Source organism: Beta vulgaris, chromosome 9 (assembly GCF_026745355.1).
Source record: "Beta vulgaris subsp. vulgaris cultivar EL10 chromosome 9, EL10.2, whole genome shotgun sequence".
Classification (NCBI taxonomy): domain Eukaryota; kingdom Viridiplantae; phylum Streptophyta; class Magnoliopsida; order Caryophyllales; family Amaranthaceae; genus Beta; species Beta vulgaris.
In genome coordinates this window covers 25,619,397-25,644,841 of record NC_079210.1, presented here as the reverse complement: position 1 = coordinate 25,644,841, position 25,445 = coordinate 25,619,397, and the positions used below count along the sequence as shown (strand labels likewise).

General features: G+C 35.7%; 1 protein-coding gene across 3 annotated transcripts in view; it reads left to right on the top strand.

The window, feature by feature from the left end:
• Window positions 1-5,354: 5,354 nt before the first annotated feature.
• LOC104883287 (probable aminotransferase TAT2) overlaps window positions 5,355-25,445 on the top strand; it is a 40,086-nt gene continuing 19,995 nt past the window's right edge. Inside the window, exons 1-4 of one of the 3 annotated variants that reach the window (XM_048635803.2) lie at window positions 5,355-5,776; window positions 13,329-13,668; window positions 13,969-14,187; window positions 24,117-24,176. In XM_048635803.2, the coding sequence (XP_048491760.1) occupies window positions 5,502-5,776; window positions 13,329-13,668; window positions 13,969-14,187; window positions 24,117-24,176 (894 nt within the window). In that variant the 5' untranslated portion in view covers window positions 5,355-5,501. The remainder of the gene's footprint in view (window positions 5,777-13,328; window positions 13,669-13,968; window positions 14,188-24,116; window positions 24,177-25,445) is intronic. The other 2 variants (XR_007269468.2, XM_010667776.4) reach the window with 2 other exon arrangements.

The window sequence follows — 25,445 nt, the reverse complement described above, 5'->3', positions numbered from 1 at the left end:
ACTAGAGTATCAAAGTCATTTGAAGATTAAAGAAGCCAGAGAAGTATTCAAGTGAAAACTAGGGAGAATTAAGGTACTTAAGGACACTCCTTTTTCTATTTTACCTTTTTATTTTATGAAAAGATGTTGGATCATAAAAAAAATGTGTGTGTATAAACTAAATTGTTGAGATTAGTACATGAAATGTTGAACGAAAGCTATAGTTGCATGCACTACTAGAAAAAAGGGTTTTTAACGACTAAGCAATAACGACAATATTGATTTTTTGACGTTAGATATCACTTGTAACAAGAAATTTTTGAGTTAGTCGTTGTAGAATATTACCCAGCATATTATTATTGTATGTCTCTAAAAGCTCCGAAAAAAAAAAAACATAAATGATAAAAGAGAATGTGTCATCGGGAGAGAAACAAAAGCAATTAAGCGGTATATGAAATGTCAAAATTAAGCGCTCAAAACCCTCTTTGTCAAAATTAAGCGCATAAAACCCTCTTTGTCAAAATGAAGCGGTATGTGATCCAAATTTCTCTAATTCCTAATTAAACTTCCAAATTCTTCTCGATCAGTTTCCTTCTATCAAATTCCTAATTCCTAAACCCTTAAACTTGCAATTCTAGTATTGAAGCAATTCACACTTTATTCCAAGCAATCTGTATTCCTGAATGTCGCTGATTTGTGTTGCCGATTGTCAAGGTATGTTTGTGAATTGTGATTTTCTGGTTCTCCTTTACTCATTTTCTAATGCTTCATCCAAAATTGATCCTCCAATTTCAATTTTCCTTCTCCCAATTCAATTACTCTCAGTCGTTTGAAGCACTTTGAGGATTTTGCGATTTGCGGATTGAAGCAAGTCGTATAATTTTGATTGGCAAATTGTCGAAGTATGTTTCTGAATTTTAGTTCTACTTACTCGTGTTTTTTTTTGGTAAAATACTTTACTCATGGTTTTAGTTGATTGTTGCTCCTTGAATCGGCCTATTATTGCTTTATGAATTACCATTGTTTGTTGCATAATTGTGTTATACTTGTTTGTTAATCTAGTCCGTTAAGCAAGAAAAATTACTTCTCTGTTTTGATTTTAAAATATAAAGCCGAAAGTTTTTGTCGCGAATTTTTTTTTTCTTTTCCTATTCTGAACCTCTGTAGCAGGGAGATTATTCAGAACATTATGCTATTTTCCTTTTTCTTGAGGAGTATATTGCTACTTAGAAGTCTGAGGTTGTAAGGTCAAGTTGCTAATTTCATATCATCAATTTTACAAATAAAACCATTTATCCATTAGTTTCCCAGAATGCAACTCATTTCTTGACTTGCTTTCCATTACAATCCACCCTAATTAATAAATCAATAGCGAGATTGAGATTTATAATTCAACCAGAATCAGAAAAACAAGTAAATATATGTGTGTGTATATCTATTAGAACCAGGAATAAGTTTATTATATGCTATGCTGTCGCACCCGAGTTGAATTATAGCAGGTCCCCATGTCTGAAATTTTGAATCTCAGCCACTCATATAAGCACCAAACCACCAATACTCGAAACTTAAATGCAACGTTTGAGCAACATAATCAGTCAATATCCCAAAGTTGACCAGGTATTACCTCTAGGGCAAAGCAACATCTTTCTTAAGGACATTTAAACTAGTAAAGCGTGTAAGTGTACCTGGAAGGGCCAATGATGATGTCGATAATATATGCATTATTCCAGCACAATTCATCTGTATATGAAAACAAAATTGATCTCAAATATATATAAAATAGAAGAAGAAAACAAATTGATGACTGATGACGAGACAGATCGCAGATTTGATAGTAGAGACGCTCAAATCCACATTGTGTGTATTTTATGTCTTAGTTTGAGCTTATGTTCCATTATTATCAATGTCTGATTAGGTGCTTATCAAAAACTAAGATAAGCAAACTGTATGCTTCTCATTAGTTTAAGAAAGTGAGAAGTAATATTGATTATTTACTCTAAGAAGTAATATTGATTATTGTGTATTGGTTTTTTTTGCATCTTTTTAGCTATATTATAGTCAATTTTATAAATATAAATATAAATATGGTTTTCCTTGTAGAAAAATGACTCCTAGTAAAGATTGGATGGCCATCGAAGATTATATTAATGATGAAACATATAAAGTCGGAGTTAATAATTTATTAGATTGCACTTTTCAAATGTTGGGTACCACTGAAATTCGCCGCCCTTGTTCTAAATACCTTAGTATAGAGTCTGGAAAGCGTGACAAAGTGCGAGATCATCTCTTGGTTTATGGAATAGTTAAAAGGTACACCTTTTGGTATCATCATGGGGAAAGGTTGGATGAGCCTCAATATGTGTCCGATGATGGTGATGACAATTTGGTCGATAATGAAAGTCAAGATGACATGTCTGATATGCTAAGGGACTTATATCCAAAGTACAATGACATTAGTCCCTCCATGATGCTAGTCATGTTGACAAGCCCAATGATGACACAAAAAGATTTTATAGTCTCCTCAAGGATTCACAGGATCATGTTTATGAAGGTTGTAAGACTTCAAGAATGTGTGCACTCATAAAACTTCTTCATATCAAGACTCTTGATCGATGGAGTAAAGAATCATTTACCATGCTCATTGAATTCTTAAAAAAAGGAGCTTTTACCCGAAGGATTCAAATTACTGATTCTTATTATGATTCAAAATAAATCTCGAAAGACCTTGGGCTATCATATCAGAAAATTGATGCATGCATCAATGATTGCATGTTGTTTTGGAGGGAGAATGAGGAACTAGTTGCATGCAAAGTCTGTGGTACAACTGGATGGAAGAGTAATAAACGGAATGGGGAGGATAAGTGCAATAGAGATGGCGAAAGAATACCTCAAAAAACGTTGTGAGACTTCCCGTTAAAACCAAGGCTCCAGAGATTATATATGTGCTCAAAAACTACTTCTTTGATGATTTGGGATCATGATAATAAAATTAGACCTGTACTATGAGACATCTGCTTGGTAGTCATTTGAAAAAAATCATGGTGATTTTGCATCTGATCCTCGTAATGTTAGACTTGGAATAGCTGATGGTTTTCAACCTTTTTCGAACTCCAAAACTCGACATAGTATTTGGTCAGTGATACTTATTCTGTATAACTTGCCTCCAAAATTATGTATGAAGCAATCTAATATGATCCTATCTATGCTTATTCTTGGCCGTAAAGGCCGTGGTGATACTGTTGAAATATATTTGCAGCCTCTCATTGAAGAACTAAATGTACTATGGGAAACTAGTGTGGAGACTTTTGATGTAGCAACGAAGAAACATTTTCAATTATGTGCAACTTTGTTATGGACTATTAATAATTTTCCTGCTTATGGAATGTTGTCTGGATGTAGTACTAAGGGAAAATTGGCATGCCCATGTTTTCTTAAGGATAAACGCTCATAATGGCCGACTTATAAGGGTAAGGAATGATATATGTGAAATCGATGATATTTGCCGAAGAAACATAGATGGAGAAGTGATAAAGATTCATTTGATGGATAAGAAGACTAAAAAAGCTAGAGTGTTTCCCTATCTAGAACTTCCTTTGCCATGGCTTGGAATTCTAAAGTCCAGAAGACAGTTAATTCTAGCAATCAAAAACCAAAATGTCCAGTGTCTGATTCAAATGCAAAGAAAACAAGATCGATGGATGAAATCCTTAGTGTTCCTACTATGGATTTTCAATTGGAGGAAATTTCTGAAGAGGAAGAAATTCGAGCAGTGCAGCAAACTATGCAATCTCATAGAATGTTTTCAGAGTGGTTGTCAGCCGTTCACAGCTCTGCAAATAATGTAAAGAGAAGTGGAGTTGCTGATAGGAGTGTGCATAGAGAATTGATCCGATTCCAATTTTGCAAATGTCTGATAATGAGGTAGATTCTGATCCATCTGATTATGGTGATAATATATGTAATGTGAAAATTTTGGCACGGCAGTGGCACACGCACCCACGTCGAGGTCGGCTGGCGAACCACCACCGTGGTGGCCGGAAAATGCGAGGAGGAGAGAGTTCGAAAAAATATAAAGAGTAAGAAACTAAAAATCAGAAAAATTTAACCTTTTTGCTTCCCTTTGATATTTGCAAGATCTTCCTACAATTTTCAAAAACGAAACTAGAGTAGAAGCTTGAATTATTGAAGAACATTCTTGAAGAAAACTAGGGTTTGAGAGAGGAAAGCCATCTTACTCCTTTTTAAGAAATGTGGCTACCAAATGATGGAGAAATTTGGGTTTCTCTTTTTATAGTGGTAGTCTTTTGGGTAAAAGGCTAAAATAACCTTACTCATCAAATTACCAAAATACATTTGATGATGAAATTGCCAAATAATCTTCCGACTAATATTACTAAAATACTTTCTTGAAAAGACTAAAATTCTTATTTATGAAAATACTCAAATACTCTTTTGGGTAAAATGATCAAAATACCCTTTTGCTTTCAAATACTAAAATTAAATAGTTTTAATAATTCAAAAATGATTAAAACTATTTAATTAAATATCTTAAAAATATGGGGGATTACATTCACCCCCGAAAACCACCCTATCCATTCCTCACCCTGAAAAATCACCAAATTCATTTATCCCACCCCCGAAAACCACCAATCCCAGCCACCCCAGCCTCGGAAAACACAACATTCACTTCCTCACCCCCCAAAAACCACTCCCTGGTCTCCTCCACTCCCTCACCATTGGAAATCACCAATCGCAACCAAACCAAACCACCATAGAGGCAACTCCTTACTCCTCCATCTCATCCACTCCATAGCTAATCACATGCTCCTGCCTCACCATGACGACACATACATTTAATCAAATACATCTCAAACGAATCCAATTCTATAAATCGAATTATGTCGTTGCTGCTGAAACACTAGTAAGATGAAGAAGTGAAAGAAGAGAGAGAGTGAGAAGAGGAGAGAGAAACTAGGTGTTTCTTGAAAATGAGGAAAGTGGAAGTGATCACTGAAAGAGGAGAGAGAATTTCAATTGTTTGAAGAAGTGAAGGAGGTGGCGATATGGCTGTTGTGTCTGGCCAGAGGAGGGGTTGGTGGGGGAGAGAGAAAACTAGTGGAGGGGACCAACCGAAGAAAGAAAAAAAAGGAAAATGTTGGAGTTTATTTGTTTTTCAAATTGAAATAAAAAAATTATAAAACCAACCAATAAGATAATGACACGTGTCATAGTGACATGCTAAAACAAGTTACAAGCAGTATTGACTTATCACGAAAATTTTAGGCAAAAGTTTGTATTATTGCAAGAAAACTGGCGAAAATTTGTATTATTTTATTTAAAACATCCTATAAATTAAATAACCCTCGCACAGTCACAGTGTAGAGTACAGTTGCGATTTACGTGGTCCTCACCGAGATAGCTAAACTCAGAGCTTTATTTCGCATCTCATAGATCTATATAGAAGCAAACCTCACTACCTGACGCTTTGGTGTTATTATCAGAGTGCGAAAATAGAGAGATTAATGGAGAACGGAGGAGAAACCAAAGAATGGAGGTTCAAAGGGAACCAAACTCTAACTACAGCATCTGGCTTTACTGTAAGAGGTGTTCTGAATATGTTAATGGAGAATCTCAACCCTGATGATCAACGCCAAGTTCTTCGGCTCGGCCACGGCGATCCGTCCAGTTTTCCTTGCTTCTACACTTCTCCTGCAGCCGAGGACGCTATCGTCGACGCTCTCCGTTCCCGTCAGTTTAACTGTTATAGCTCCACCGTCGGTATTCTTCCCGCTCGCAAGTAATTTTTCCCCCTTTACTTTTTCGCAAATTCCATGTTTAGGTGGATGATAGAGAACATATACATACATATTACATAATTTATCTTCCTGTATCGGTGGCTACTGGCTAATGGCTTAATCATGAATGATGAATCATCCAAACTTGTCATTATAATCACTTAAACCATTTATATAAGTAATCTCATATCAAACTTAGAGTCAGTCAGCAGTGGCGTATCCAGGATTCCAACCCTATGGGTTCGGAGTCGGTAAAAAAAAAATCCATTCATTCGATCAAAGTTCAATACATTAATTGAAATATCAAACTACAATAGCTAAATAGAATGTTAATTCATTACATTACATCAATAAAAAAAATTACAAAAGCATCCTACGAGTCTAGACACTACAATAACACAAGAAAGAAATTTCAACTCCACGAGTCTAGACACTACAAAGTTCAATCACATTAATCATTCTATCATCCACAATCCATAATCCACAATCCATAATCCACAAATACACAATCCACATTCATTCATTGAAAATTCATTCAACATTCTGTCATTCTAGTTCTACAATCGACATTTATTCATTCAACTGACAACTATTCAAGTTATCATTATTCAATAAGACAACAATGAACATTTAAATGATTAACAAAATTACATAACTACAATTACATATTTTAAATTTTAATCATCTAATGTGTAAAAGACTAAAATCTGAAATAGTAAAATTCATAATTAAAATTGAAAATCAGAAAATCTGGGTTCGGGTTTACGGTTTACCTTGCGAAGTGCGAACTGCCTGATGGGTGCTGCCGTGCTGGTCGCCGTCGCGGTGGGGATGCTGCCGTGCTGGTCGCCGTCGCGGTGGGGATTGGCCGTGGGCCGTCGTCGCAGCGTCGCTGGCGGCTGGTCAGTGGCAGATCGCAGATGTGACTTTGGGAGTTTGGGTCGCTGCTACGCCTGCTAGGGAGACGAGTTACTTAGTAGTTAGGGTTTTGGGTTGGGAGGAAAATGAAAAATGTTGGTTGGGGTGTGGGGGAAAAGAATTGAGAAGGGTAAAAAAAAAAGTTGTTTGAGGATTCGAACCTCAGACCTCAAACATCACATCCGCGTCCCATGAGACACAAAACCACTGGGACACATGCTTCTTTCATGTTTCATTTCGCACGCATATAGTATATATCTAATATTTAAAATATTTTTTAATTTTAAAAAAAAAAAAAACCGGGCAATTTTTTTCCAAAAATCACTGGGTTCACCTGAACCCAGTGAACCCATAGTAAATCCGCCCCTGCAGTCAGTCCGCATAGCAACACATAGGTACATGGTCTATGTTGCAAATACTATGCACTACTACATTAATGCACAATTGACATATTTTTCATTTCTTTTTTGTTTTAAAAAAATCAATTGATATTTAGGTGAAATGTTTAGATGTACATTAAATGATGTTTTCTGCCTAAGAAAAACTGAAATTACTTGGATGAAAACTAGCTTAATCATCAAATTAATTCATGAGGTATCTTAATGACTTCATTTATAGTAATCCAAATTTCAAAAGCCTGCTCTTCTTTAGAAGAATGCATCATGTGGTTTCTGTTCTGGAGGTGTCATGCTTCTGTTACCTGTTTTAGCAATAAACTTCATCAGATTTTTATTAATTTACGTATTTTTTGGAGCATATTTGATGAGAGACTAATTTGAAGCTTAATATCTCTATTTATCGATAAACTAAAATTATAAAAAGTTAATATTTGAAAGAGCATATGACTATATAGAGACAGAACGAGTTGTTATCAATACTCAAACCGTCTATATAAATTGTGTTATGTGGTTTAATTATCAATCTAACGAAAGAAGTTATACTTTTTGCAACATATATATGTTTAATACCGAGGAGACTAAAAAATAAGAGTAAATAATGATATGATTTCTCCAAAGCCATTTTGATTAAAAAAATATTATCCTATTTCCTATCTTTTTAACTATCAATATTACTATGACAAATCTTACACACGAATCACAATCTTATGAGAACATGAAGCTGGTTTATTTCCCTCAGTGTGAAAACGTAGTTTTGTAAATTATTACACTAAGACGTTGCACTTCCTTTTTCTTCTTTTTGACGGGGACATTGCACTTCCTTGATCAACACAAAAGAGAATAAAAGTAGCACTCCCTTGAAGTACGAAAATGTGAAGTGATAGAGATGACAAATACACATAAACTTTGTAAGTATTTGCTTGCAATTTCTACCTTCCAGAAAATGGTAAAAATACAAGGTTGAGATGGTGCAGTAGTGACATCACTTTTAAACTCGTACTTTTGAGATATAGAGATCAAATTTTATAGGAATCGTTTGAAAAATTCCCCTCATCTCCTTCGAGTAAGCCTCTTTATTTTACCTTACTAAAAAAAATGGTAAAAAAAAGCTATAGAACGAATATCCTAAATAAGTGAAACTGTGTATAATCAATACGTGTACTCTTATTTCTTAAGAACTAGAACTTTATGTGAATTGTTTTCAATCAAAACAAAATATAACTTTAATTGTTATTTAATATAAGCATGTAAATATAATATTGTTGAAGTCGTATATAAAAATAAGGAGAGGATCAAGGTTGACCTATTGATTCTAATGCCGCCTTCTACTAATACGAATTCGGTTATTACCTCTTACAAGAAGGATTACTTAAAATTTTCCCCTTCTTGCAATAAAGGCAAAAATAGGGAGGAAGCTAAGTCCTTAAATCTAAATCAGACTCTAATAAAGGTTTTTGGTCATTTCGGCTAAAAATTGATATAAAAAGTGATGAAATTAGTACGAATCTAGTTTTTAACAACTTCAATCTCAACGTAACAATTCAAATGCAAATTTAACTTTTCTACTAAGGGTGTGATCAACAATAGATTTTAGTTTTTTGATTGACTCAAAATTCTAGTAATGGTGAAAACTTGTGTTTGGTGAAATAGTGTTTCGAGTAGTTTTTGGTGTTTGAACTAGCACGTTAGAAAAGGAATAGATATTACTTTTTCGGGTTGAGATAGCTTTTCGAGTAAGTTTTGAAGATTTAATATATTTTATTTTTGTTGTTTTTTAACTAACATCTAGTTTTACCAAACAATAAGAGGACCAACATTGGTGTTATTCAAGTAGCTCTCCAAGGAGAGAGAAAATAAAGAGTCAACTCTACTCCAACATTGGTGCTCTTCAGGTGCTCTCCATAAAGAGAAATAGGATAAATGCTCTCCCCTAAAAACATTAAAAGAATAGGCTCTTAGACTTTTAGTATAGTATGATGACACTTGTGTCATTTAAAAAAAAAAAAAATAATAAATTAAAATTAATGACAACTACTTTTACAGCTTCCGCAACCTCTACGTTTTGCAAACAATCACAAAATTTAGGGGAAATGACAAAAATGCCCTTAAAGAAGTCCAACTACCACTAACCATGGTAGTAGTTGAGAATCCCTCTGAGATAGGAGTCTCTGTTCCGTTTTATTATCTGCAAAATATGCCTAACAGAATCTCAACCACGTTAGCTCTCGTCAATCGTCATTTGTTTGTACTTTGTTTGTTTTTTTATGCTTTATGATTCGCATTCTTTCGTTTTCAACCCCAACTTCTCTTTCATTTTGAGCATCAGTATTTGCGGTAATGACAGTCATTGCAATATTGAAAGGGATGGCTCTCCAATAATGCTACAAAATTCAAAAAATCTTTTTAGAATTTTGTTCCATCCTTATAATATATCTAGAGATGCTGAGTAGGTTGAACATGAAATATCACGTCAGAAGAAAAGTACAACCATTGTCAATTTTATTTAATTAGAATTTGATATAATTTCAACTTGAAAAAAAAGAAAGTTCTAATAACATAATACAAGTTCAAGTTTATGTTCTTTCAAAAGAAAAGTTCGGGTTTTTCTCTAAAAAAAAAAAAAGCTCGTGATTATGTTAATAAAGATTATAATAGTATATTATGATCCATACTAATTTTTTGGGCTCAATAAATGGCCAGCCCATCATCTTCGCCAAATCATCGTAGTTACCAGATAAATGGCAACTGTCACTCTCACTATGGGGTTTACCTAGGTCCAGGTGTCTGGGGATGCACAAAAGGGTTGAAAAGGCTAATTGCTAGAAAAGTCAACATAGCCATTAATCTTAATAAATGCCTGTCCAATCATTGTTGCATGTATGCAAAATCCCACCAGTATAAATATTACCAGTCTCATCAATGAACAAGTATTGAATTCTCACCTAACAAATTAGAGTATACCTCTCTACGTTTACTCACTTTCTCACTCAACACAACTGACTTCAACATTGGAGGGGTAATCCCGGAACAATCCCAGGGGTAGTATAACCATATCTTTCAGTTTTCCGGCGTACGGTCAATCAGCTCAGGCGAACATTCTTGGGGGATCACTCAAACTCTTCATACATCATCAATCCATAATTTCTAAGCAGAAACATTTTGGCGTCGTCTGTGGGGAAGTTGCAAACAAAATTACTTCGCCAGCACTCAGTAAGCTTACCTAGTTGCTATATAGCAATGGCTCCAACCAAGAACGCTCGTTCTACAGCCAGCAATCAGCACAAGCTCAAAAGTCTGGACCAGCTCAACGGTTTGGACAGGCTCAGAGGTCCGAACTAGCACCATCAACTTCACCCCATCAGACCCCCACCGGCAACTGTAGAGACTATAGATCCTGAGGAAGATCAGTCCAATGAGAATCGGCCTGTACCCTCAAACCAATTGCAACAAATCGACCCCAACCCTTATTCGGAGCAGACATCACTCTGATAGCCACTCATCTTAAACATAGTTTGCAACGTAACATAATGGACATGCTAGTAACCTTACAACAATGCATGCTCAGTCTAATCCTAGGGCGCAAGCCTTGGTACCCTATCTAAGGGGGAAAAAAAATCCTCCCTTTGTCCATGGTCAGCCTTGCCGGCAACAATGTCGAGTGAGGGAACACAACAAACTAGATCAACAACGATCTAGGTAGTGAGAAGAAGAGCACCATCCACCTAAGGGGAGATCCGCTCGGCAGGAGGACGAGATCTGCATTTCTAAGTCACCAAGAGGCGATGTCAGGCAAAAGCCCAAGGACACCGACATTTCCTCAACGAGAAGCGACTTAGCAAGGGGTATGACGCCAGATACATTCTCAACAAGAAAGTTGCTCACAGGGAACGACATGGTGACTCGGCCTAATACAAACCCCCTGGGTTTAATAGTGGCACTCTGAAATTGATGGTCAATTTCAGCCAAGTAATTCTAGAAGCACTTAGTTCGTGGAAAAAAACAACTCATAAGTAGGATTGTTTTAAGAAAATCGGTTAAAGGTTGGATTATTAAAATCCAATTTTCCTTTTAAATAATTGTTTGTGATGAAGTTAATTACTTTTTGTTGTACTTAGCTTTGTTTTTTTCACTTAAATTGATTTTTGTTGAATTAACTTATTTTACTTAATTTGACCTATTTTTCATTAAACTTAACTTCTTCATGTTGAACTTAACTTCTTAATTTAGAAAAGACTCTTAAGCCTATTTATATAACTATTTCATCTATAATAAGTTGTTTTTTATATTTTGTTATCAATAACAACAATAACAACCATTATTTGTTATTATTATTGTTTTATTTGGTAAAATGTTAGAGATTATATTACCAAATTAGCAATCACAAGCCACCACAAATACAAACAACAAACACCACACCAAATCAGGTTCTACAGCAACCAAACAACACCTCCTAACATAGCAATGCACTACATTTAATTATTACAACTTCTCTCTAAATTATTAAGCCAGCACAATTCTTGATCTTTCCATCTATGATTCACTTTGCTACAGATTCTGCTACAAACTTCTCTCTTGATGTTGTTCAGCACCACTTCAGGTCTCGGAACTACACTTTGCCAATAAGCTTTGTTCCTACTCTGCCATACATGGTATAAAACAGCAGCAAGTGCACAGTAACCGCTCCTTTGACATCTCTTACTCTTGTACTTTCTTCCCCACTTCTTCCAATCAGTGTACAAGTATTCCTCCATCTTGATTCTGATATCAAGTCATTCCATAACACCTACACAAATAATCCTGCTAAAATGACATCTGAAAGATAGATGTAAATAGGCATCCATTCCAGTATTACACAGCAAACACTTAGTTTCATGACAAAGTCCAGCAGCTGCCAATCTTTCCCTTGTTCTAACTTTGCCTAGTGCAATCATCCACCCTATAACTGAATGTTTAGGAATGTTAAAAGGGAACCCACACCCAATGGTGCCATTGTACAGATTCAAACTGACGCTGCAACCAGCTATAACCCTCCTTTGTTGTATATTATTTCCTCCCATTCCCCCAACTATTTGTGCCATTGTACCCTCCTTTCAACAACTCCTTCACTTTACATATGTTCTTCCACCCCCAACTTGCTAACTTTGGTGGCAGATATGCCCACCAGTTAGTATCCTGAATATAAACTGTGTGCACCCATATTATCCACAATAGATCTTCTTTCTGAGCTACTTGTCAAACATATTTGCCCATTGCTGCAGCATTCCATGTCAGACAATCTCTAATCCCAAAACCTCCATTTTTCTTAGGGATATAGACCTTATCCCATGCTATAAGAGGGGCTCTGTGCAAGTACTCCTTGCCTTCCCATAAAAATGTTCTACACACTTGTATAATTCTCTACATTACTGTCTTAGGAAGCAAAAAGTTTTGAGCCCAAAATGTGTGCAAGCTCATTAGCACAACATTTATCAAAGTAACCCTGGCTGCATAGGATAAATGCCTTGAGCTTCAGCAAGTTATCCTTTTCAGCATCTTATCCACCATCACATCACAGTCAGCTTTTGTCAATATTATTAATTGTTGTTCTTGAATAAGGTGAATAAACCATCTCCATGTTTCTTAATCCAAATTGAATATCTCAGGGTATTCCATGTTACCCATTGTCATTGTGCAGAAATATCTAATGGTATTGTCGGTCGCAATTTTTCCAATTTTTTTTGTTTGAACTTATTTAAACTACCTTTTTAGTGGAACTCTTCTTGTTCTTTGAATCATTTTCCCACTATCTTTTAGAATTATAGCCTGGTGACGTTGTTAGGCTGTTGATGTGGTAAGCCACTTAAGCCTAATGTTTTATCTGTGTATTTGTTACCCATCGGGGGAAACTGAAGGAAGATATATTAGTAAGAAGATATGCTTTTGCGATGATAATCATATGAAAAATAATCAAGTTCATCGAAAGCTATGAAATATGAGACATGAAATTATTCAACACGTAATTGCGTACTAAAGTATTAAATGTGAGGCATTCACATATGTAGTTAAGTATCGAAGAGGCAGCTTAGTGTTATATGGGGGCCTAGATGCGTACGTACTGTACTAATTGCCGGTATTTGTGCATGTTTGGGCAACAACCGTTTACATCGTGACTATATATATGCAGTATGCTCACTTATGGGGAAGATGCTCCATGGTTATCTATGTACTGAGTGAGTTATTGTCGAATGATTGGATGCAGGGCTGTAGCAGAATATCTCTCTCGTCATCTTCCATATACGTTAACTCCTGATGATGTATTCCTCACAATTGGTTGCACGCATGCAATCGAAGTAGCACTTTCAGTCCTAACTTATCCAGGAGCAAATATATTGTTACCTTGCCCGGGTTTCCCGTACTATGAGGCATTCTCTGCGTACATTGGACTTCAACATCGTCATTTTAGTCTTCTCCCAGAAAAGGGGTGGGAAGTTGATCTTGATGCAGTTGAGGCTCTAGCTGATGAGAATACTGTGGCCATGGTTCTTATAAACCCTGGAAACCCATGTGGGAATGTTTTTACTTATAAGCATTTGCAAAAGGTATTTTTGTCTATATCAGCTACTACATGCTATTTACTATTTGAAATGCAAAAAAATAATGACTCTTTAATTCTCCTTCATTATTATGTTAATCTTTAATATCATAATCAATGCTTACATCTTATGGCATTGCTTCTTTTCTTGTAACGTTCTAATTTAGCTTAAAGGATATGATGTTAAGATGGCTATTTTCTTCACTAAAGATCTAATGATTTTTTCTCCTTGTGCCTCCTTTGCATTCAGTTGTCTTTGTTTTCAAGCTACTGGATTGATTAGCATGTTATTCTTGGCTGATGTTAGGTGGCAGAAACTGCAAAAAAGCTTGGGATTCTTGTGATTGCTGATGAAGTTTATGAACACCTTACATTTGGAAAGAATCCATTTGTTCCAATGGGTGCTTTTGGAAATATTACTCCCATTATTACACTTGGTTCTATATCAAAGCGATGGATAGTTCCTGGGTGGCGTCTTGGTTGGCTTGTCACAACTGACAATCAAGGCATCTTACAAAAATCGGGGGTCAGTATTCTTATCTGCATTGCTTTATTTTTTTTATCCCCTATTAAGTCTTTAGCTTGTATAATCAGAAGCTGCATTTTATACGGTGAACCAAAATTTTTTTGGCTCATTGGTCTTGTATAGGATGTTCGTACATTTGCTCTCTAGTATAATGGATAATTTAGAACTCAATAAACCAAGTAATTTTCTTATGGTATAATCTGGTTTTAAAGATGAATTTTGTTGTTTAGGTATTATTCTCCAAATGTTTTTTGACACAATCGGAATAATGGAGGAAAAGCAAACGCAATTTCTAATACGAATATATAGATTTACAAACGTTAAATCACTAGAAACTACATAACCCACCCAAAAAGAGTTAAACTGTCAAATATTATTTTCAGAATAAAAGCTACATCTTAATGACGGCTAAGACAATTTAAATAGTCTAAACAAAATCCTAATACGAAAATTAGAGAAAAATAAAATACGAAAATTATTAAAATGCTGTGTTCGGGTCCTAAATGAACTTGGATGGCTTGAAAATCCTGTAGATCACAACCTGGCGGTGAGTTGGACTCATTGGCTAGTTTTCCTTTTTGAAAAGGTATTTTATTAAGAATTCTCACACTAGAAGCCTAACTAGTAGAAATCATTTCAAGCTTTTTCGACGATTGACTTCTTGTGGAACTGTGCGGCTAACATCCCTACGTCAGTCTCCTCCACCTCAAAAGAACTCACCCTCGACTTCCTGCCTTCATAAAGAATGTCATCTTGTGGTACTCATAAATGTCAGCAACATTGGAAGTATTGTATATGTTCATGTCATTTGAAAGAGCTACCATATAAGCATTGTCATTATCTCCTAGTCACCTTAAACGACCCATATTTTCGTGGCTTCAACTTAGTGCAAGTACCAATTGGAAACCTCTCCTTACACAATACCATCACATTATTAGAAAACCTTGGTTCTCATGTGTTTATCAGCAACAGCCTTATTTGTCTACCTAGTAGCGTGTAACTTAGCATTGACAATTTATTTAACATCAATAATCTCTTCAACCATATTCCCAGCTGTTGCACTAACTTCAAGTGTCTTAGGCAATTTAATTAGACCAACCACATGCCTAAGAATAAAAGTATAAACTAAGGAGAATGGTGACTTCCCTGTAGCCAAATGTATAACAATGTTGTATGCAAATTCCATCTAGGGTAATGCCCAATCCCATTGCTTCAGCTTATCTCCACAAACACTACGAATCATATTTCCTAGGGTCCTGTTGGTCAACTCAGTCTGCCCATATGTTTGTGGATGAGCTGTAGATCTCCTGTTCAACCCCGTCCCAAACATCCTCCAAAGAGTAATCCAGACGTGGCTAAGAAACTTAGTCCCTATCTGAAGTGATAACGGTAGAAACCCTATGAAGTCTCGCCACCTCCATGAAAAACAACTTTGCTACATTTGAAGTATCCTCATTTCTTACAAGCAAAGAAGTGTGTCATTTTGGACAAATGATCAACTACCACAAAAATAGAATACATGCCTCGCTACGTACAAGGTAAATCAACACAAAATCCATTGCCAAATCTTGCCAAATGTCATTAGGAATAGGCAAAGGCATATAAAGGCTAGTATTTTGGGACTGATCTTTTGACTCTTGACAAGCATGACATCTTCAAACTATAGCACCAATATCTCTCCTCAAGTAGGGCCAATAGTACCTCTATTCCAAACCAGCAATTGTCTTGCCTCTACCAAAATGACCGCTAAGTCCACCACCATGAAGATCCCTAATCACCTTTTCTCTTAAGGATGAACAAGGAACACACAACTAATCCCCTCTGAAAAGATATCCATCTCGAATATGAAATCTACACTAGGCCCATAACTCCATGAATAATTCAGCATCTTCCTCATACAACTCCTTCAGACACTTAAAACCCACAATCTCCTAAGCTAAAGTAATGAGCAAGGAAGCCCTCCTACTAAACTCATATGCCACCTTGTTCGGGGTCCCCTGATATATGTTTTATAATGAAAGGTGCAGTAATGGTACTATAGTCTGTGATAAATCTCCTATAAATCCTCGATAGGGCATGAAAACTGCGAACTTCAGTCACTAATGTAGGTGTAGGCCAATCCCTGATTGCACTTGCCTTCTCTTAATCCACCTGAATACCTTCTTCACCAACAATAAAGCCTCATAAAAGAAATTTGTTGGTACAAAATGTACACTTATTTAGATTAATGTAGAATTCGTTCTCCTGTAAAACTTACAACACCTATTTCACATGCTCTATGTGCTCTTTATTGTTCTTACTGTAAATCAAAATATCATCAAAATAAACCACTATAAAAGAACCAGTAAAAGGACGAAGAACCTAATTCATCAACCACATGAAAGTGCTAGGGGATTTTCACAATCCAAATGGCATCATCAACCACTCATACAAACTATCCTTGCTATTAAAAGATGTCTTCCACTCATCTAGTGGTCGAATTTTGATACGATGGTACGCACTACGCTGATTTATCTTTGAAAACATCTTAGAACCCGATAACTGATGAAGCATGTCTTTTAGTTGAGGAATCGGAAAACGATACTTGTTAGTCGTTTTATTGACGATCCTGCTATCAGCACACATCTTCCATTGGTTTCCTTTATTAGAGACTAGAAGGACTCAAACTGCACATGGACTCATGCTATCACAAATAAACGATTTCTTTAGTAAATCCTCAATGTACTAACATCTGAAAAAAGAATTCAAAGAAAACAAAAAAAATGAAAAAAGTGATTATACATCTGAAAACGAAAAAATTAAAAATGAAAAAAAGTGACTGTATATATGAAAATGAAAAAAAATTAAAATGAAAAAAGTGATTGTACATCTGAAAATGAAAAAAAGAGTGAAAATGAAAAACCAATTGTACGTCATAAAAAATCGACGGTGAAGGGCGGCGACTGAAGCGAAGGCTGAGGTTGATGCGAGGCTGAAGGCGAAGACCACAAGCGGCGGCGTGATTAGGCTATGTGTGACGAGGTTGACGTGAGAGACGGTGACAAGGCTAGGCTTCGCGTGGTCTAACGACGAGCGACGAGGCTGGTCGCCAGTTGCGATTTGCTGGTGGAGCAACGACGGCGAGCTAGTAGAGACTGTCGAGATCTGTAGGCCACGAGTAGTCGAAAGTTAGAGGAGAGAGATTGTTGATGATTTCGAGGTGTATAGCTTGGAGGTGGTTGAAAATGGCGGATGAAGAGGAGGAGAGAGAAAAGTCAGAATAATCGCTGGCGATGGAAATGGGAATTTAATGGGATGGGTCATGGGTGGGGTTGAAAGAAGAAGTAATGCTGAGAGAGGGACGGGGAGAAGAAGTAATGCTGAGAGAGCGGCGCCTAAGGTTAAATGAGAGAAGTAAAAGGAAACCTAGTTGGGTCCTTTTATTTTCAATTTTAAAAGTCTATTCTTGCGGTTTTATGTAAGAACCGCAACAATATGTTCAAATATTATTTGTTTAATATATTGTTGCGGTTCTTGCCAGAAACCACAACAATATGTCTGCTCAAATAGTCAACTTTTTTTCAAAAATATCCCGTCATATTGCTGCGATATGTTATTTTATATTTTACCCTTTCTTTTTATGTGATATATTGCTGCGTATGGGTAAAACTGCAGCAATACCACCACAACAATAAGTAGTTATGTATTATACTAGTGTTCCTTATAATTTCTCATTCTCCGTAGGACTCATGCGATAGTGGGGGAAGATTAGGTAAACTACATCGTGGAATCAAGTCTTTTTGGTGTTGCATATCGTACAAGGGAGGTAAGTCATCAATAACTCATTCATAATCAACTCTCTGAAATCCTCTAGGATTTCCAACACTTCCTCAAGAATAGTGGTTCCTTCCTTCTCACCACTCGACAACCTCTTAATCACAATTGGACAGAAATAATTAGTTTCTTTAGCGGAATCATTAAGTTCTTTGTCATTATAGGTCATTACTAAGAAAATAGAATTCTTTCCCCTTGTCTTATGGTCAAAATGCAAAGCAGGAGCCATCGTAATTTTGTGTGCACCCCCAAGTAACTATCACGCCATTATCCCTTCCCCGAAAAGTGATATCATTATCAAACTGCCATTGTCTACCAAGCAAAATAAGACAGACATTTATTTCAAGAACATCACAAGCTACCTCTTCCTTGTAGTGGTTCAATGGAAATGAGAACTCTGCAAGTCATCATGACGCAAACTTGGGACCCCTCGCTTACCCAGCCGAAGGTGTATGGCTTCTCATGAGGTTTTGTAGGCAACTTCAAGCAGTCTACCGACTTCTATGACACTAGATTCTTCGTGCTCCCATTATCCACGATCAGATTACACACTTTCTTTTGGATTGAATACTTTAAAGTTTGGAATAAATTTTTCCGCTGCCCCTCATCTTTGGATGTGAACAGGATCCTTTGTAGCACAAAGTTAACTCTTTCATCATATTCCTCCTCTACAAACTCAACATCTGCATATTCATCATTCTCTCCTTTAAGATCTTTTCCATCCCATTCTACAACAACAACTACTCTATGGGTCAGACAAACATCAGATCAGTGACCTTTACTAGGTTTGACACAGGGATCGTTCTGCTTCTGAACAGGTGCCTTACCCTACTACGCACTACTAGAACCTCCCTTATTTGCAAGGTTGGGATCCTTAACGACTGCACTCTTCTCATTATCACCTACATAATTAAAGTTACTCTAGGGTGAGTATCTTCTGAAAGATGAGAAATCTCGAGGAAATTTCTCTATCATTTCGGCCTTCAAAGGTAAATTGGATGCCTCAGCAGCAGACCACACAATTTGCAAAACCATTTTCTCTTGCAATGAACTCTTCAAGCCACAAATTAACGAGCGACTTTATGACTTTCCGACTCTCCTAAATCGTTGCATTCAGAAAAATGCAAAAAGTTTAATGTATATTTCTGGCATAGTCCTCTTACCTTGAACACACGTGATATACATCTTATACAAAACTTGCTCATAATCTTCGGGCAAAAACTGCTCCAGTATCAACTGTTTCATCCTCAGCCAAGTCTTAGCTGGCCCATTCTTTGACTTTTCCTCTGTACAACCAACTAATCCTACCAAACAACAGCAGTACTCTTCGACCTAATCCCCATCATCTTAACTTTCTTGTTCTTTGGAACTTCCATCACTTCGAAAAATCTATCAAGATTAATATGCCGATCTAGGAACTTTTCAACCCCCATAGTTCCAAAATAAAGGAATATTAGCCTTCACTAGATAACCATATTTATGGTAATGATTACTTTCATCATTTCATTCTTCTTCGAAGGATTCTTCTTCCTCAAAACTCGAACTATCGCCAATAATAGTTCATTTGCTTCTACTCCTTGGAACCTTAGTCGGCTTCCCCTCTCCGGTATCCTTGCCGATTCATATTATTCTACATATTGTTCATCTGCATTGTCAACGCTGTCATCTAATCGGTCAAAGCAGTAAGCGTCGTGGTGAAAATCACAGTAACCCTTTCGAGACTTGCTCTGGTCACTGGTTCTCCCATGGTTGGGTAAATTACGAAAATATACAAGAGAAAGCCCACTCTGATACCACCTAATGTAGGTGAAATTTGTAACACCCCAAAACTTTGATTCTAAAACTTTATAAAATATTCTCTTTCCATTAAAATATCTGACCAAACCTTTAGGGTGTTACCGCCGCATCTATTGTTCAAAATAAATGCAAGGCTAATTATTAGAAATAAAAATTTAACTTACAAACCAAAGTATTAAAATAAACCAAACTAAGTTGTCTAATTTAAACCAAACCAAAACTAAACAATCCCAAATAATAGCATTGCAATGTTTATTAAACTAGGTGAACTTAAAACTAGAAATTCACTCATTCCTGCAACGTAGTCCATTTCACCAACCTGCACAATATTAATAGGAAGAGAACAAAGGAAAACAAAAACATAAAAATTAGCGAAAGCTAAGTAATTACAACTCCATCCCGTAAAATAATAATAGTTATATTTTAAAAATAGTTTTTATAACATACATACAAATATAATACAATGCAAACAAGTATCACATAAAACAGACATGTATAACGTAATACAAACAAGTATATAACACACTTAATCAATTTAAATACTCCACGTTTCTGTGATTCACACAACATCAAATTTAATTATTAGAGGGGAATCGAACGTCAGTAGGCCGGGACTAATCCCAGTAACCACCTACTTCAACATGGGTCGTCACCCAATAATTTAAGAGCAATGGCCAATATCGTTTTGCAGAACGTCCCTAGTGTGCACACCCCTCACTAATCTAATGGGTATCCGCAATGCGCACCAATAGTATTAGGAGGAAGACAATAAAGAGTTATAACAGAATAAAAATCAAGTACTGTTTATCACCTATGGAGGATCCAAGTCCACAGGATAATTCCCTCAATAATATTTCCACTTTACGTGATTAATCAATTTTAAAAGTTATGACACATCAAATATCACAATAACATTAACAGAAACATCTTCAGTTCAATAAATATTTTTCACAACTTAACCACTTTATAGCATTATAATAATAATCAACGTCCATAATTTATAGTAACCAATACGTCCATTATCAAAACCTCATAAAGTCACCATACCAACTTATAGAATCGTTCGAAACATCATTAACTCACTAGTTGTACCCATCAAATTACATTACCAACGTTAATATAATTTTCTTGAATATGGTGATTACATATGTACATTAATTCCAAAAGTAATAACAAAACACTTGTAGATACATATGTATTATACGTAGGAATAATAGGTACTATAAATATAATAATAATTTTAGTCACAACACATACAATTACTATTTATGCCACATATATACATATAATATAAACATAGAATCATATAATCACATGTATTACACATAGCGCATACAATTCCTAACGGGATTCTAGTTGTTGATGGACATTGTGAATTACCTCACACGCGTCCCAAGTATAGCAATATCAACTAAAAGTCGCCTTCTACGAAGTTTCCGTCTACAACAAATAATATTACCTAAAGTTATTAGTCACTTGATATAATATCCCGAAAAATAATTAACCAAAGTTTATAAAATTAATAATTAACAAAATTAAATAACCAAAGTTAGAAAGATAAAAAGAGAGGCCGAAAAATTCAAAAAGAATTTATTTGAAAAACGTGACAGCAATGTCACACATCTTGGAAGGAAATTTTTTTTATTTTTTTATAGTAAAAGCCTTTTCATGTTGACAACAAAGTCACAAATCCCACGTGACTTTGTTGTACACATTACAACCATTTTTTTTGTTTTTAAAAGAATAACAAAAGTGATTACAACAGTAAGGAGCAAAGCTCCTCTTGCAAGTTGTGACGAGAACCAGAAGAAAGAGAGGAAAGAATAAAAAAGAAAAAGAAGAAAGAAGAAAGAAGAAGAAAGAGAAGAAGAAGACCGACATCATACACCGGCCAAGTCACCGGAATTGTGGGGTTGAGTTTAAAATTTTATTTTATTTTATTTTTTGGTTGAAACCTTCGAAATACAACAATGGTGATTCTAGATCTGAAATTTAGAGCTTACCAAAAAGATGAAGAAAGTGTATTACGGGGAGATTTTTGGGTGTTTAGGGTATATATATATATATATCTAGGGTTTTAATTAAAAGATAAGTATTCAGAATTTTCTTTTCTCTCTATCTTTTTTTTTTGAACGGAAAATCTGTTTTTTTTTTTAAAAAAATACTGATTTCGAAATTCTTTTTTTTTAAAAAAAGATAATAATCTGATTTAATAAATAAAAACAGTTTCATAAAAAAATCTGATTTATTATGATTTTACTTTATTTTTCAGAATTTTATAATTATAAAATCTTATTATAACAATATTAATTTTATAAAATAGTTATAAAAATTTGGGATATTACATCTACTCTCCCTTAAAAGAAAGTTCGTCCTCGAACTTTAACGTTATCGTTCGCTACTAATATGCAAACAAAAAGTTGGTATCACATTATACCCCCCTTAAAGAGTTTCGTCCCCGAAACTCAAGCGTACCTGCTGAAAAAGTTCGGGATATCGGTTTTTCATATCATCTTCGGCTTCCCAAGTAGCCTCTTCAGAAGTTTGCTTGACCATAACACCTTGACTAGTTTTACCGCCTTGTTCCGGTACTTCTCTTTTTGGTGTCAAAGGTCCTAACTGGGCGTTGTTCAAAAGATAAGGTCTCATCTAGTTCAATGGTTTTAGGTTGAATGATATGGATAGGATCATGGACATATTTTCGAAGTTGAGACACATGAAAGACATTATGAACATGAGCTAACTCCATTGGTAAGGCTAATTTATAAGCTACTTCCCCAATTCGCTCCAAGATCTCATATGGTCTAATGTAACGCAGAATAACTTCCTTTTCCTAACTTTTCAACGGATAAACTAGCTATGAAAGAACAAGACGCCCTAGAATCAAAAAGCATGTAAAAATAATATCCATGATCCTAAAAAACTGTCTTTTAATGATGACCAAAAACATTTAAATAATCTCAATAAAACCCTGATACGAAAATTAGGCAAAAATAAAATCTCGAAAGTATGAAAATGTTTTCTTCAGGCCCTAAACGAACTCAATTGGCTTAAAATACATGTAGGTCACAACATAGTAGTGAGTTGGAATTGTTGGCCCATTTCGCTTTCCGGAAAGGTATTTTATTAAGCATTTTGACACCGGGAGCCTGAGTAGTAGAAATAATGTCATACTATTTCGACGATGGACTTGTTCGTTGAAATGTGTTGCTAACCTTCTTACGTGGCATTGGATTTTAAATCCAAAAAAATTAGGGAGTTTCAACCCATATTTTAATGTTTTAAGATTACTCAGACCAAGAAATGACCTTTAGATCAGTATATTAATATAGATGCAGGGATTATTCTTTATGAGATATGCCTACTGAAGGGTTTTCATAAAAACATATAGTTTGTGGAAACATATCAAAATCAAAACTACATGCATATTAATTCATGAACCCATTATGCACATTAATATACCTTTATAGAGCATCTGCAATTAGCAGATTCCATCAGGTTACTTTCTTGAGAACCTTACTTGATGTCCTTCTAATGGCTAGCACACCACATAATCGAATTGTGACACTCATATCTTGGGACAGGAAGAGCAAAGTATATCTCTTAGACTCTTACTCTCACGTACTTTGTACCTCACTTTTGTACAATAAGCTTTGGGGTCAAGAAGATATTCACGTAATGTACTACTATAAATTATTAGGTAGCTTAGATTATTTAGGATGAATATCTTATAATGGAATCCCCTAGAATTAGAGTTAACTAACTTTTAGGAACATATCCTAACAACAAACCAACTCTTAATCAATAAGCAATATGTCGTTGTTCACTCCACTAATGTAGTCCAAAGCCTCCTTAAATACATTTATTCAACCTTAGCCTAAATATATATTCATGGTTTGACCTATGTGAATGTGTGGAACCCTATAGGATTAGTACTAATTAAGTTGCAAATATCTTTAATAATAATTTTGCCAATGGATAACAGTTTCCGGTTAAACATATCGATTACTCAATTATATTAATTTATTGTAACTCTTAACCGATCCTATAAGCTATCTTTTAGAGATACACATATCGTATGAATGACATACCTCCAACAACTCTTCACCCAATTTCATGTTCTGTTTAGACGTTGAGTACTCTTGATCACATTATATATTTCTATATAGATGTTCACATTTGATTCAGGTACTATTCGCGATACACTAGGAACTTATGCTGATTTTGTCTTTCGATTTGGATACATAATTCATTTTATTTTTCTCTAGCAGAAATCACCAAGATACTAACCTGTCGGCCTGTGTGTTCTTTTGTTCCAGCTTGTGGAGAGCATTAAGAGCTTCCTCAACATCTCTTCTGATCCTGCAACCTTCATTCAGGTATTTTTTAGATCATGGATCATATTTTGTGGAGGAGTCTTATTTTTTAACAGGATCCTTACGAAGGGGGTGTTAGGTGTGTGATCAATGAGAGAACCGGATATCCACTCCAAGGCACGGAAACTACGCTTTCCTATTAGTTTAATTTCGCCCCTCTAGGATCACCGGGTTAACACGAAATAACTAATGAGATACAATGGAGAGAAACAATCCACTTAGATGATCTTCTAAGTGAATCAACAAGAACTTGTGTTTTGTGTTTGTGAAGAACACTCAAGAGAAGATTGCAAGTTTTCTCTTAAGCTAAGCAAGAAGTATTTGAGAGAGTATAGAATAGAAAATTCTGATTTTCTTCTAACCCTTCACTCATAGGAATCCCAAGGTTTATATAGGAAGATAAACCTTTCATTGACTAGAGTAGTTAATCCATAACCCCCATTTAATCACCCATCAAAGGCCTTTAATCAGCTGATTTAAGGACCTTAAAGGTCATTAAAATGAGGCCATAACATCACAACGGACATAAAACCGTCAAGGCATCTTTTCGCATTCCAAGGCAGAAGACACGTCGCGACTCGCGAAGAGCTCGCGAGTCGCGAGGCGCTGGTCGCGACCCGCGACCTGTCGCGACTCGCGACGGGCCACTGGTCGCGACTCGCGACGGTTGTCGCGACTCGCGGCCAGTCTTCTGTCTCCCTTGGTTTATCAATGCGTTTTGCCACTTGATGCACTCTAGCCTTTTGCATACTAGACCTCCTCCTCTTCTAGTACATACCCTTATGAGTTTCAAACCCATTACCCTATAAATGTTCCAACAATCCTCCTCCCATTTATAGGGTAATGTTGAAAAGTTTTTCAACTTGCTATAAATCGCAAACACACATGTTCATGCATCATGGAAATATCTAACGATTGAATTTCCATTTAGTAAAAGTAATCTTTACAATAATTTAGATCATAATGATAGACAAAGCTTTGAATCATATAACCATTACAAATTATTGAAGTTACTAATACACAAAACATAAACTAGGTTCTTAAAACCTCCGACACCTATGAAGCCTTGGTGTCCATATCCATTCATAAGCATTCCAAGTCAAGCCTAAGACTTGATGAAGCGGCCAAACTTCTAGCTTACATAGGTAAATCTTTCCGGACATGCTCCTACAATTGAGCACCTTATCAAAGATTTATTAAGAATAAAATTCAACCTCTTTATCATTGTAGCAACAAGCACTAACCTCGGGATGTATTAAACAAGTGCTCCCA